The sequence below is a fragment of the Theropithecus gelada genome, chromosome 11 (genome assembly GCF_003255815.1).
Source record: "Theropithecus gelada isolate Dixy chromosome 11, Tgel_1.0, whole genome shotgun sequence".
Taxonomy (NCBI): Eukaryota; Metazoa; Chordata; class Mammalia; order Primates; family Cercopithecidae; genus Theropithecus; species Theropithecus gelada.
The window spans coordinates 17,019,751-17,034,640 of record NC_037679.1 but is presented as its reverse complement, the minus strand read 5'-3'; the positions used below and the strand labels follow the sequence as shown (position 1 = coordinate 17,034,640).

Sequence of the window (14,890 nt, the reverse complement as noted above, 5' to 3'; positions counted from 1 at the left end):
GCTCGGTAAGAGTCCTACAATGAGATCAGTACACATTTCTTTACATTTAACGTAAATACCAATAGTGGTCACCTATCAACATCATGGAAGGGCACACTTCACAGGTTTCTTAATCAAATTTTAAAATAATCACATGTAATAAAAACAAATCACTAAAATACAAAAATGTAATTTATTTATTTACTAAATGGTTAGCTATAAAGATACAATTTTTGCCTTGGAGTTTAAAGCAGTTTCATTTTTTGCCATAGTTACTTTTTCTGATAATATGCTAGAATCACAATCTTCTGTTTTATCTGGATTGAATGGATTGTTTACATTTTATATGTTTGTTCACTTGAGAACAAATTTTTTTTTCTGCATGATGATGGAAGCTCCGTAATATAAAATGTCATTGTGCTCATATATTTGAATAATACCGATCACGGTTTTGAAAGTCTCTATGAGCATATTTTGCATAAGTCTTGTTATGTGGGATCCTTCCAAAAGGTTCATGGTCATTGAAACAAGATTCAAAAACTTCATCGACAGCCTTTTTAGCTACTTCTTTGCTGATATTCCTAACAGCCAGGATAGAAAGAGTGGCTCTGTCTCGCACACAAGTCTAAAAAGAAGGAAAAGTATGAGGCTCTAATTTTATATAAACAATCATAAAATAATACATTTTATCTAATGTCTGAATTAATTAAAATTAATTTCCTCATATTATTTTACTAATTTCTATCATTCCAAAGAAGAAAACAAAATGAACAAAGATACATAACACTTAAGGAGTATTTTTAGCTCAACCTAAAATTATTTAGGCATAAGTAAGACCTCTATTTTCTCATCTTTCCCACTAATATAAGCAGATGTCATTCTCAGAAATTCTACGCAGTGTCTACCAAACAGTATCTCCCAATTTGCAAAATCGCCAAAAAAAGTCTATAAGGTCCTGATTGACTTTTTTATAAAATTTAATTAAATTTAAAATACACTTCACTTCTGTACCTCTCTTTCTTTTCAGTTGACCAATGCTACATAACTTTTCCTTTGAGAAGGGTAAGTCCTCTCTGGAGGCAACAGAAAACCATACACATATCCACCCAAACTTGGAAAGTACCTTAATTTTTTAAGGGGGGTGGAAATTAAACAACTTTTTTTCCTGATTGTTCTTTACACAGATATTAAAGTTCTAAGATACTAATTTACCTAATGTTTCATAGTAATAGGCTAGAATTTCTCAATACTCTAATTTAAATATTTAAGAAATATAAGACCCTGCCATTCCAATTCTTGGAGAGCTTTTAATCCATTTATTTCTCCCCAGGCCCAAATTAAAACTCAAAAGAATGGCACTTGACCTTTTCCTAAAAATAATCAAACACTGGTTTGGATGGCTGTGCATCCTGACAACCATCTGTTTTCTCTGCATGTTCCCAGTTTTTCATTGGCCTGGTCAGTGTGCTCAAGCTGGAGATACTCACATTGGAATCTAGTGTTTCTCAACCTGAATTTTACCAAACACTGATTTTAAAAAATAAACCCCAGGCATAAAGGAAGAAGAAAAGAACCATGTGAAGCCAAAACAACAATTGCTAAAAAGAGAGGAAATTTCTCCCCTGCAGGGAAAAAAAAGTACAAAAATTTGTCTCCTGAAGCTACAGGGTTAGGAGACACAAGTGTAGACCACAGATTTACTTCTTTTTAGACATAATAAATTTCTGTTAAAATAAAGGTATGACTACGCAATTTTACAATCAGCAACTGTACTTGCTGTTTCTATTCCCTGGGCACATGCTGTACAAAAGCAGGAACTCCATTCTCTAAGACTCTTCTCCCTCAGCCACATTCCTACTACCTCCACATATTTTCTGTCCTATTGCTATTTCTATTTGTTTTCTGCTGCTGCTACCCAGTGGTAAAAAGAGGAAAACTTCTCTTTCAAAGACTGAGTGCATCACAAACTTATCACAAAGATACAAGGTGAATAAAAAAAAAAAAAATCACGCTCTACTCCTTTATTATATCAACTTATTTTTTTAATTGGAAAAGAATATAAAATTAGCATATTTTTCTAAAAACAGAGTATATGTAACAGTTTTTTTTTTAAGGAATTTTTCAAACTCTATTGACAAGAGCGGATATCCATGAGCTATGCCAGCACATGCTTTAACCACATTATCCTCTTCTCTAGGGGTGTGCTGATGTGGACCCTGCTTCCACCTCTCTCCACTGATAGTCAGAACACACAGAATTCACCAGAGAAGCAGGGGCTCAAGGGCACAGAAAACATGCAGCACAAGACAAGTCAGCGGCATATCAGTGAGGCTGAACACCTCACTGTCCAGAGTAATCACCCTTTCCAGGCAGCAGGCTTTTCTTCTCGCTCCGATTCACTCAGTTCACAGTTTCTCTGAGTAGCTCACTGTGACTCCACCCTCCACCCCAGAGCTGAGTTACTCTCTTCTCCAGAAAACCAAGGGCCTTCCTGTTGTCCTTAGCGTATCTTTTTTCATCTAGTTGGAACTGATATCCTGATGCTCACATACTTCACAAACTGGCTCAGCAGGCTCTTACTGTAGAAAATGACTGACCACCCTTTCTCCTAAACGTGGACAGAGGCCCGGGGTGGCTGTGAGCAGAACTGCTCACATTCATTATCAATCCATGAGTTCTATACTTCCTTTCCCCACATCCATCTAATACAGATCTCAAAGCCTTTCCAGCAGGATAATCTTGCCTTATAGCTATCTCTTTTGTTTTTTGTTTTTGTTTTGTTAACACAAATCCCTCTCAGCTAAGCTCATCATACTCAAGTCTGTGCTAAGCCAAAGGTTTTCTATCACATTATACAGCCTTTACAGGTACACTGAGACATAGCCATAACTTGTGGAGCAACACACTCTCTGTTCTGAAAGGGATTACATTTTTTGTTTCCAGAATGCTATGGTAGATTCAAAACAGAAGTCAACAATTGTTAGAATAACAGTAAGACATGCTGTGATTTCACTTCCATTCCTTATCCACCCTCATCGAAAAGTATCCCAGGTGCAAGATCTTAGCTCCTTTCTTTCTTTTTTTCAGAAGGAGTCTCACTCTGTGGCCCAGGCTGGAGTGCAGTGGCACGACCTCGGCTCACTGCAACTTCCATCTCCCAGGTTCCAGCGATTCTCCTGCCTCAGCCTCCAGAGTAGCTGGGACTATAGGCATGCGCCACCACGCCCAGCTAATTTTTTTGTATGTTTAGTAGACACAGGGTTTCACCATGTTGGCCACTCTGGTCTCGATCTCCTGACCTTGTGATCCGCCCGCCTCAGCCTCCCAAAGTGCTGGGAGGCACAAGCCACTGTGCCAGGCCTCCTTTCATTATTAAAATATCTCACACACTCATTGAGTCACATAGCTTGCCCATAATTATAAAGTAGAACTAAATTCCATCTACTTTGTTTAAATGGTACATACTTTGTATTCTTTTCACACAGGAAGTTCTTTCAAATTTCAAATACTGAATGTACTTTTCATTTCTTTATTCATTATTTCCACTCATAACACTCTGGAGGGGAAGTGATTGCATGTTAGCTTTTACCTGGTGGTGTTGTTTCAATCCAAAATGTAACCTGAATATTTCATTGACAAGTGAGCAGTCTCCACTAAGGTTAGCAGCTCGAACCTATCACACAGAAGACAGACAAAAAGAAAATAAACGCTCATGCTCTGTATATCTTTATGATATCAACCAATTTTTTAAAATTAGAAAAGAATATAAAATTAGCATCTTTGTCTGAGAAAAGAGTATTTGCACTACTTCTTCTTAAAGGACTTTTTAAACTCTATTGACGACAAAAGCAAGTATCTATGAGCTATGCTAGACAATGCCAAATACACTGGAGAGATGGGGAAAAGTTCAGTCGCCTACCAAAGGAAATTTTCTAAACTTTATGCTGTAGCTTTACTGACAGAACTAATTTCTTTTTGGAACCAAAGGTCAGAGAGCTAGACCTCAGAGTTAAATTACACACTCTACAAGATACAAATACTTGTAGAAATTACTAAAAAGTACTTCAAGAAAGCATTCTTGAAATAAATTGAGTTTCAAAGTGAGCTTAAAACGGAATGCATTAATATCTGAGACACTTTGAGGATATGACCCTCCCAACCCTAGCCCGAATCTCTCTTGCAGCTTCCCTCAAACCTGTATAAGTTCAGGATCTTCCTCTAGGGACTTGATTGTCCTATGAAAAATGAAGCCATACAAAACACAAAGAATCAAGAACATTCCAAACCGGTCATGCTATGAGCATGACAGCCTGAAATTAGGACATATTTTCAGATTTACTATACTTTAATGAATGAAAAAGTCTTAGAACAACCCACATAGATTCTACAGGCAGCCTGACCACATTTTTGCTAATTCATTGCTAACAGAATGGTCCACTTTGTGTTCCTTCTACAATATTATGGCCTCATTCCTCTGAGGAGCTCAAAGTACTTAACACACTTTAGCTACAAGGCATTAATTCTCACAGCACCCAAGAGAGAGACCTATTTAAAAACTCAGGTTTCAGTCTATTCTCCAAATAATTGGAATTCTAATTAGATGCAGGGGGGCTACATATTAATTTCAAGAGAAAGGGAAAATAATCTAAGTCATGAAGTATAGGCTTGAGATTTAGATTATTTTAATCAACTCTTCAATTAATGACACCCAAGTATACGCATATGCAGAATACGCTCTCTCTAGGAGCATATTCCGAGCAATCCAACGTGCTTAGTAATAAATATCTTTTCATGTTGTATTTTTGAAACGAGCATGTTTTACTCTAGGGCAAGCAAGGAACTCTATGGAAGGCAGCTGGGCAAGCTAGTTAAAAATACTGGTTGTAATCCTGCCTCTGCCACTTACTAACTTTGGAATCTAAACAACTGTCTCACTTTCCACATACATAAAACAGGGACAATAATAGCATATCTACCTCAGTGGGTTATTGTGAAGATTAAATAAGAATCTGTGCAAACAGAACAGTGTTTGGAATATAGCCCTCAGTAAATGTTAATTATTATTTTCTCACATTATAAAATGTATCCCATAGGAAAAAACTAATAGCTTATTAAAGTCAGTCATCACTATTATTAGGACTTACAGGATATAGTTAACAGACTTCTAAAAATATACTTTAAATTTCTCTAGCTGTATATCAAAAATAGTATTCAATGTTAGTTAAAAACAGAAATTCAAGACTAAGGTAGAGCTATGACAGTAGGAAAAGGAATACATTTAAATAAATTACACTTGAATAAAATATTCAAGCATAGAGTGTTCTGGAGAAAAATACAATAAAACTCACCTCTGAGCACGCCAAATGTCTGATGTTGGTGAACCAGTCGACATGAGCACGACAATGATCAAATGCATGAATGAGCTCGTGGGTGACCACTCTGTTCATATGGGCCTGATTATGGATGTTATTCTGGCACAAAACTATCTAAGAGACACCAAAATAAAAGAAGTTCAGTGATTTCTAAAATTTCCTTTCATAGACTCGATCTTCTCTCCCACATGACCTCACCTCTCCCCGACAAGCTCACCTGCCTGGAATATCTCTACCCACTCTTCTCCACTGGCCGCACATCTACCCATGGGACAAGTCCCAGTCCTAAGTGTACATGCTCCAATTGCCTCGCCCAGTGACTAACTTCTCCCTTCTCTTCTCTCTGGACTATAGCAGTACGTAGATTAAGGATGTATTCATGCACCATCCTCACTGGGGAATCATGAATTTGGACTCACACATTTCAAGTCTAAAGTGTCTTCAAGACACTTAAGTAGGCGGGGAACCGTGGCTCTCACTTGTAATCCCAGCACTTTGGGAGGCTAAGGCAGAAGGATCATTTGAGGCCAGGAGTTTAAGACCAGCCTGGGCAACATAATGAGGCCTCATCTCTACAAAAAATTTTAAAAGTTAGCTGGATCCAGTGATGCATACCTGTAGTCCCAACTACTCAGGAGGCTGAGATGGGAGGATCGCTTGAGCCCAGGAGTTCAAGGCTGTAGTAAGCCATGATTGCACCACTGCACTCCAGCCTAGGCAACAGAGCAAGACCCTGTCCCCAAAAAAATTTATTTTCACTAAAAATAAAAATAAATAAATAAATAAATAAAAAGATGCTCAAGTAGAGATGTTAAATGGGCACTTGGATATATGGAATGTGGAGTTCTTAAAAATGAGCTTTGACCCCAGAAAACTGATGAGACCTCCTTGGCAGAGTACAGAGTAAGAAAAGAAGGGGCTCTATGACCAAGGATTGAGGGACTTCAACATTTAAATGCTGGCAGAGGAAAGTAAACTAGCAAAGGAGCAACCAGAAGAATGCTGCATACTAGAAACCAAAGAAAGTGTTTGGCATTAACAGCTGAAGTCAAGTGTACACAAACTATATGACCCAGTAATCCTGCTCCTGAGCATATACTTAGAGAAACTCTTGCAATGTGTACCACTAGTGAAGGTCAAGAATATTTATAGCAGCATTATTCATAATAATAAAGTTGGAAACAATCAATATTAAAGTAAACTGTAGTACAAATACACAACAGAATAAATACTATATAACAGGGAAACTGAATAAACCAGAGAGGTACACACAATGACAAGAAAGAATCTCACTAATGTTGAACGTGGGCAGTAAGTTGGAGACTATCTACTACACAATTTCATAATACTACAAAATACTACATAAAACTCAAAGTATATCATGTATAAAGCTCAAAAGCAGTCAACTAAATAACACACTGTTGGACTGTATATGTAGATGGTAAAGTCATTCAGAAAAGCAGGGAATGGTTACCACAAAAATCAGGTTAAGGAAGGGAAAAGGACCTGATTCAAGAGGACCACACAGGTTTCTGAAGTCCTAGTAATGTTCTTTTTCTCTAGTCTGGGTGGCGGTTACATAGGTGTGCACTTTATTATTACTGAAAGCGGACATACAGGTTTTTTACTCTTCTGTATGAATACTTCATAATAAAAATTTTCACTTAAAAAAATAGGCCAGGCATGGTGGCTCACACCTATAATCCTAGCAGTTTGGGAGGCCAAGGTGGGGGAATCACCTGAGGTTAGGGGTTCAAGACCAGCCTCGCCAATATGGCGAAACCCTGTCTCTACTAAAAATACAAAAATTAGCTGGGCGTAGTGGCACATGCCTGCAATCCCAGCTACTCAGGAGGCTGAGGCAGGAGAATCACTTGAACCCAGGAGGCAGAGGTTGCAGTGAGCCCATATTGCGCCACTGCATTCCAGCCTGGGCGACAGAGTGAGACTCTGTCTCAAAAATAATAATAATTAAAAATAATAATAATAAAATAAAAGGAGAGGGTTCCCAACTGTGTTCAACACTGCTGAGAATTAGGATGAAAGTTCAAGATGTGCACTCTATTTAACCCTGGGGGGACCGGGAAGGGGGTGAACTTATCCAGAGCCATTTTGAGAGCTATAGGTATTGTGACTACCAGTTTACAAATGAGGAAACTGAGAAGAAGAAAAATACTTGCCCAAGCCCCACGGGTAATAAGCAGGGAAACTAAGATTTAAACTCAAGTCTGACTCCAAAATCTAAACTTCTTACCCTTGCTCTATATTGCCACTTCCCATGATTACTGTAAAAATGCTATAAATAACCTAAATACATATAGGATTATCCAGCAGGAAACAGTTAAGTGTAGTTAAATATGAATTATACATTCAGGTGGGAAACAGTTACTTATAACACCATCATTTACCCTCATCACATGACATTATCTACCACCTTCAAGACTCTGTCGAAACCCTCTGATAACTTAAAACTAATAATAAAATTTATTGCATGCTTACTATGGGCCAGGCACTAAGATAAGCAACTCTGTAAGAAATATCTCATTTAATTCTCATAATCATTCCATAAAATAATCATTTCATAAAATCATTGTCCATATTGTACAGATAAGAAAACTCCCCTAATGAAAGATTTTCACAGGCAGTATCACTTCTCACCATGTAAAGGTAAAACCCTTTCGTTTAGCATTCAAGGCCTCCCAACATATGGCTTACATTTCTTTCCAATCCTATTTTCCCTTATTCCCCATGTGTTCCTCCCCTCGAGATAAACTAGACAATATGCCATTCCCTACCCATGCCATGCAGTTTCCTAGCATGCACTTTTGCTCATGCTGCCCCTGCTCTGCCCCTAAGGAGGTGTTTATATCCTCTAGTTGAATCTGTTGGCATCTTTCAATCAATCACATCACTGTGGTAACCAAGCCCATCTAAAATGGTTTAGACTGCCTCATTTTATAATTATCTGTGTTCATGTCTTATCTTTCCTATAAGGTTATAAACTCCTTAAGAGATTTTAAGAGTAAACTCCTTAGAGTAAGGATAACTAATTCACTTTTTTAGTCCTACACAAAGTCTACCAAACAGAATGCCAAGCATGTGGAAGATGCTCAAAAAATATCAAGAGAGAGGATTAAAGGGAAGGAAACAATTTGGCAATAATGCCTACCTGAGATGTTGAAGCATCAAAACCTCCACTGACATTTCCATTACAGTCTTCGCAAGAAAAGTGTCTATCTTTGTTAACAGCACTAAAAGGCAAGAATAGATTAAAGAGACAATGTCCAGAAACAGTGTGTATATGGCAAACAGCTCTGGGCCAGGACTCAGGAGACCCTCCACCATACAGTAAATACCCTCTACTACTAACACATAGGAAACCTTGGGAAAGAAACTTAACATCTTCAGGACTCAGTTATCTCACCTGTAAAATAAGGAGGTTGTACGCAAAATGCATCCTAGTTCAAATTCTGTAGATATGATTCCATAAAACATTTGTTCAACTGATTATGGCCATATTGCAAGTATGCTGGAGTTCCTGCCCTTGGGCCAGAATGTTAAGAACTAGATGTCAGAAGTCACTTCCTTTAAACCCCTCAAAGTTATACAACATCTGCAAGGTTCCTACATAACAAGCTGGGAGTTCTTTTCCATTAAAAACAATGCTCAGGCTGGTGTAGCAGAAAGGCCAGGATTGGTAATTACTTACAAGAAAAATTTGAGTACTGTCTTTACTAATCACCCAAGGTGAATGGTAAGAGCTAGAAAATGAGCTGGGCTGGAGCAGTGGCTCACGCTTGTAATCCCAGCACTTTGGGAGGCCAAGGTGGGTGGATCACTTGCGGACAGGAGCTTGAGACCAGTCTGGTCAATGTGGTGAGACCCCATTTCTACTAAAAATACAAAAATTAGCCGGGCATGGTGATGTGCACCTGTAAACCCAGCTACTCGGGAGGCTGAGGCAGAAGAATTGCTTGAACCTGGGAGAGGGAGGTTGCAGTGAGCCAAGACAGCACCACTGCCCACTCCCGCCTGGACAACAAGAGCGAGACTCTGTCTCAAAAAAAAAAAAAAAGAACTTTAGTTAGGGAAGAAGATGTCCAAAGAGAACAAGGCCTGCCTGGAAACAATGCAGCCAATTACCTCTGTTTACCCTATGGAAAAGACTTCGTGACCTCAGAGAAATCCTTTTTGTTTTTTGTTTTTGTTTTTGTTTTTGTTTTCAGCAGCCAGACCTCAGAGCAGCAGTTCAAAAAGAGTTACTTACCAACCTGAGTGTTTCATAGCATCAAGCAGAAGTTTGACATACGGATCTAAAAAAGATATTGATTTAATTAAGTAAGCTAACTGGAAAAGTAGCACCAATTAAACTACCCAAATAGCAGTGTAAGATATTATCAAAAAGTAACTCACAGGCCAGATGCAGTGGCTCATGCCTGTAATCCCAGCACTTTAGGAGGTTGAGGCAGGTGGATCATTTGAGGCCAGGAGTTCAAGCCCAGCCTGACCAACATGGCAAAACCCCATCTCTACTAAAAATACAAAAATTAGCTGGGCATGGTGGCACATGCCTGTAGTCTCAGCTTGAGACTGAAGCATGAGGAAGCTGAAGCATGAGAATCGCTTGAACCAGGGAGACAGACGTTACAGTGAGCTGAGATCACACCACTGCACTCCAGCCTGGAAGATAGAGTGACTGTCTCAAAAAAAAAGTAATCTTATCTTAAAATTGGTAAAAATTGACATGAGAGGCCAAGTTTAAATTAACATCAAAGCAAGTTTGTACTGAAAAAAAACACTAACACAAATACAAAGATGGTACTACTAAGCATCTTAGACAGTATCAACTATGCTTTTAAAGTTCATGTTTAGTTAAATGATCAAACACGTTGTATTACGATATATACCAAAAGACTGAGGGAATCTATGGCCACATTCCTTAGAAGTGAACAACAGTGCTGGGCGCGGTGGCTCACGCCTGTAATCCCAGCACTTTGCAAGGCCGAGGCAGGCGGATCACGAGGTCAGGAGATTGAGACCATCCTGGCTAACACAGTGAAACCCCGTCTCTACCAAAATACAAAAAATTAGCCGGGCGTGGTGGCGGGCGCCTGTAGTCCCAGCTACTCAGGAGGCTGAGGCAGAAGAATGGTGTGAACCCGGGAGACAGAGCTTGCGGTGAGCCCAGATCACACCACTGCACTCCAGCCTAGGCGACAGAGCAAGACTCCGTCTCAAAAAAAAAAAAAAAAAAAGTGAATAACAGCACAGTACGTAGATTTGGGGAAGCCAGTAGCCACACTGTTCTGTCCTGGTCAGACCATACTGCCAACACCATGTCCCATGCTGAGTACTACCACGTTCTAAACGGGACCTGCCACTGAAGCTCTTCCACAGGGGATAGTGACTAGGGTACTACAGGACTACTTCCCAGTAAGAAGCAAGAAAGGATTTAGGGGGTTGGAAAGGAGACAGAAGACTTAACTAGGACCACAGTAGCTTCAAGTATTGAAGGGGTGCCATGTGGCACTAGATTCAGTTAATATTTCTTCAAAGGGCAGAACAAGGACCAAAGTATGGAAGTTACACGCAGCAGATTTCAGCTCAGTAAGAGAAAGGATTTTTCTCCAACAATTAAAGCTGGTGAAACAATAGACAGTAGATTGAAAGAGCCTCAGGGAACAGGTAACTGTGTTCCAGTAGAGGTCTGTGGAGTATCTGGCCAGCAATGGCACAGAGGTTTCCTTGTAAGGGGACAATTACAAGGAGGCCTAGATGATTCCTCAGGGCCCTTCCACATCTAAGACTCTATGGGCCCGTGACTACTACAGGAAAGTACAAGGAACCCAAATGCCTCTGATATTAACTTTTCCCATAGGCATCTTGTCTGAGAGTATAAATGCACAGCCAATTATATGACGTAACCCAAAAAAAAGTGAAAAAGAAACTAATGTTTAAAAAAAAGGTTGAAGACAAAAATAGGCGAAAGAAATGTGAGATGAGAAAGTCAGGTATAGGTTACTGCTTTACCAACCTGCCCCTTGCAAGAGTGTTCACAGTAGAATAATTATTGTTAACAATAAGTATTATTAATTCAGTGAATACCAGGTAGCAGGTACCATATTAAGCACATTATTATTCATGCAACTAGGAGAATTTTACAAAATTAAAACAGTTTCAAAAGTCTGTAGTCCTCATACTTAAAAAAAAAAAAAAAAAAACAAATGCAGGCAGCACCTTGGTTTAGTACTTCAAAAAGGACCTGCAGCAATATTTAGAATAAAATTGTTTTGGTGAAAAAAAAAAAAAAAAGTCTCCCATGAGGACTGGTTTCCGCCACCATGCCCCACACAGGGACAGGATTTTAAAGCTGCAGGTTGACACTTTAATACCACCAACAGGCCCTCCCAGCCACCCTGCCCTTGGAAGATTGAGGTCTATTGATTCCTACTGGGGCTCATGTTCAGCACCCCACCTTCCTCACATCCTATCTATTTCTACTCTTCCTCCACTGTGTGGCCCTTCCACTATAAAAACAGCTACCATTTATTCAGCTCAGCTCCTGATATGCTGGTACTTTACATTCATAAAATCAATACTTTTTTTTTTTAGACAGGGTCTTGCTCTGTTGCCCAGGTTGGAGTGCAGTGATGCAATCATAGCTCACTGCAGCCTCAGCCTCCTGGGTTCAAGCAAATCTCCTGCCTCAGCCTCCTAAATAGTTGGGACTACAGGCACGAGCCACCACATCAGCTAATTTTTTTATTTGTTGTAGAGACAGAGTATCCCTATATTGCCCAGGCTGGTCTTAAACATCTGAGTTCAAGCGATCCCCCTGCCTTGGCTCCCCAAAGTGCTGAGATTACAGGCATGAGCCACTGTACCCAGCCCCATAAAATCTATTTTTCACAACAACCCTAAAAGAGGTATTTTTCCCCTTCTCTTTTTTTACAATAAGAATAGTGAGGATCAGAGAAGTTAAGTCACTCTTCCACACCTGAGGAAAGGGATCCGCATTTGAACCCACATCTAACTCTGCAACCCACACTCTTTCCACTCTATTCCACTTTAAAGCACCTTCCAGGCAGGGTGCTATCTTTCTACTTCCCGCACCAAAACCTGGGAGGCACTCAATACATATTTGTATAGTAAATACAATATCATCATTCTCTCCCCTTTTACCCTCGCCTCCCCTTCCCCCTCCTACCTCCCTGAGTCTCTACAAGCAGGTAATCCCAAGAAGGTTGGAAAATCTTTCCGTGGTTGACTTTTGAACTGTGACTGACCAACTATAAAATAGTAACCTTGCTTTGGGACAAGTACGTTTAAGACTAATTTTCCAAATGTATCTGAATGTACACTAAGTCTATGTCAATGTAAAGGAATTAAGAAATCTTCTCTAGTGCAATGTCTCTGCTACTGGAGAGAAATTTGTCAATGAGCAGTTGTGTTCCTGTTTAACCCACAGCAGTTCTTAACCTTTGTGGGGTCGTTGGCCTCTTTGAGAATATAATGAAGCTATTAACTCTCTCTCCCACAAAAAAAAAAATATACTTAGGGCCGGGCGCAGTGACTCACGCCTGTAATCCCGCACTTTGGGAGGCCAAGGCGGATGGATCACGAGGTCAGGAGATCGAGATCATCTTGGCTAACATGGTGAAACCCCGTCTCTACTAAAAATACAAAAAATTAGCAGGGCGTGGTGGCGAGCTCCTGTAGTCCCAGCTACTCAGGAGGCTGAGGCAGGAGAATGGCGTGAACCTGGGAGGCGGAGCTTGCAGTGAGCCGAGATCGCGCCACTGCACTCCAGCCTGGGCGACAGAGCAAGACTCCGTCTCAAAAAAAAAAAGAAAGAAAAAGAAATGCACTTAGGCACATACACACACACACACGCACGATTTCACAGACCATTTCAGGGATTTCTACGCTCTGAAGCCCATTCATGCATGAAGGCTAAGAACCCCTTCCAAGGAAGGACAGGTTTGCAAAACTGTTTTTACATTTTTACAGCCTCTGTATGCTTTAATTACATTTTTACAGACTTTGTATGCCTTAATTAACCTCGCTGGCTCTTTAAAACTCGGCCTCACCCTTACCCTGAAGTCACAATGTGGCTGCATAACTTATGTAAGAAATCGGAGGATGTGTCACAACAGTGAATGACAAAAAAGGGCAGACAAACTCATTCCCCAAGCCAAAAACAGCGACGAAAAGGGTCTCAGCCCCTCCTCTGGTGGGAAAACTGAGCCCCAGGCGCCCAACCCAGCCCCCATGATGCCCTATCTGCCTAGACTCTGTGCTGAACCTGGTTCACTCAGCCCCGAGGCTGAAACTGCAGCCGCTGGCCAGGTGTTGCCCAGGCCCTTCCTCGCCCACCCGGTCTCAGACCCATTCGGCCGAACCCCAGCCTCCAGGTCATGGCTCCTACTTGTCTCCAGCGTCTTCAGGAGCCTAAGCTGGCACTTCTGGTTGCTGGTGAAGAAGCTGGAGAAGAACCCTTGCTGGGGATTCCCCTGGCCCACACGCTCGGGGAAGACCTGGCAAGAGACGTGTTGCTGCTGCAGCTGCTCCCCTGCCGCGGGGCCCCTCCCGCGCTCGTACGGAGCTCCCGCCATGCTGCCCGCAGACCTCGCCGCTGTTTCTCTCCGGCTCGGGCGGCCGGAGCGAGACCGGGAAAGGTAACCTCCCTCCCGCCAACCCGACCGCCCAGGCCCTCCCTCCGCAGGGAAGAAGGGCAGCCAGGCTGGGCTGAAGACGTTAGGCGGGAGGGAGCTTTGAACCAGACCGGGAGCACGGGGCACAGGGCGAGTGGCGAGGGGCGGGGAGAGGGGCGAGGGGCGGGGAGAGGGGAGAGGGGAGAGGGGGCGAGGGGCGGGGCGAGGGACTCGGGGCGGGGAGAGGGGTGAGGAGAGGGGCGGGGAGAGGGGCGCAGGGCCAGATGCTGTTGGGCGGAGCTGGGTCTTGCGACTTCCCTCAAAGGCAACACCCGGGCTGCCGAGGACTTCGCTGCTGCCCACCCAGTGTGGGTGACAGGCCTTTACAAGCGTTGTTCTGCCGCTTCCTGCTGCCTGCTGAGCTGCTAAGGGTGTCCCGCCTCCTCGCAGACACTCCTTCCTCACCTCGGGGCAAATATTGGCCACTAAGTGCTCTTGTGCCGCGGAAGGTCTCGGCCATCCTGCCACTCCCGGCCTTCTTCAGGGATAGGCTAGTTGTCATCGCTGGCCCGCCACTTTCCCGACCCCTGCCATCCCTCAGATCCACTCAGCCCAAGGATGCCTCAGGCCATATTGAAAGCAGTATTTTTCAGTAACATTTTTAAACTATAAAGAGTGACGAGTCACATCAAAATCCTCAAAATGTAGGATCAACGACATTTTTTCTTCCCATCTGTACCCATTCACTTACCCTACTCTTCTGCACTCCCCCCGACCAATAACTCCCTGATAACAAAGCGCACCGTGTTTACTTCTACCTCTCAGCCTTAACTCACATTGTTATTTCCATCTTTAAGCTCCTTGCCTCAGCCCCTATTATTGGGG

General features: G+C 41.8%; 1 protein-coding gene across 4 annotated transcripts; it reads right to left on the bottom strand.

Moving 5' to 3' along the window:
• Window positions 1-25: 25 nt before the first annotated feature.
• On the bottom strand, window positions 26-14,164 carry ATP23 (ATP23 metallopeptidase and ATP synthase assembly factor homolog). 4 transcript variants are annotated; one of them, XM_025402379.1, is made up of 6 exons: window positions 13,740-14,164; window positions 9,619-9,664; window positions 8,521-8,602; window positions 5,328-5,465; window positions 3,569-3,652; window positions 26-604 (listed from the first exon to the last, which is right to left on the bottom strand). In XM_025402379.1, the coding sequence occupies exons 1-6, from the start codon at window positions 13,768-13,770 to the stop codon at window positions 401-403; spliced, it is 585 nt and encodes a 194-aa protein (XP_025258164.1). In that variant the 5' UTR covers window positions 13,771-14,164; the 3' UTR covers window positions 26-400. The 4 variants fall into 4 exon arrangements, with proteins under 4 accessions (XP_025258164.1, XP_025258163.1, XP_025258166.1 ...); XM_025402378.1 differs by having other exon boundaries at window positions 13,780-14,158; XM_025402381.1 differs by lacking the exon at window positions 9,619-9,664 and having other exon boundaries at window positions 13,780-14,164.
• Window positions 14,165-14,890: the final 726 nt, after the last annotated feature.

Coding starts and splice junctions, on each gene's coding strand:
- ATP23 (XM_025402378.1), bottom strand. CDS start 13,966: ATGGCGGGAGCTCCGTACGAGCGCGGGAGGGGCCCCGCGGCAGGGGAG. Junction 9,665..13,779: donor CCTGAAGACGCTGGAGACAA/GTAGGAGCCATG, acceptor TATCTTTTTTAG/ATCCGTATGTCAAACTTCTG. Junction 605..3,568: donor GATTGAAACAACACCACCAG/GTAAAAGCTAAC, acceptor CCTTCTTTTTAG/ACTTGTGTGCGAGACAGAGC.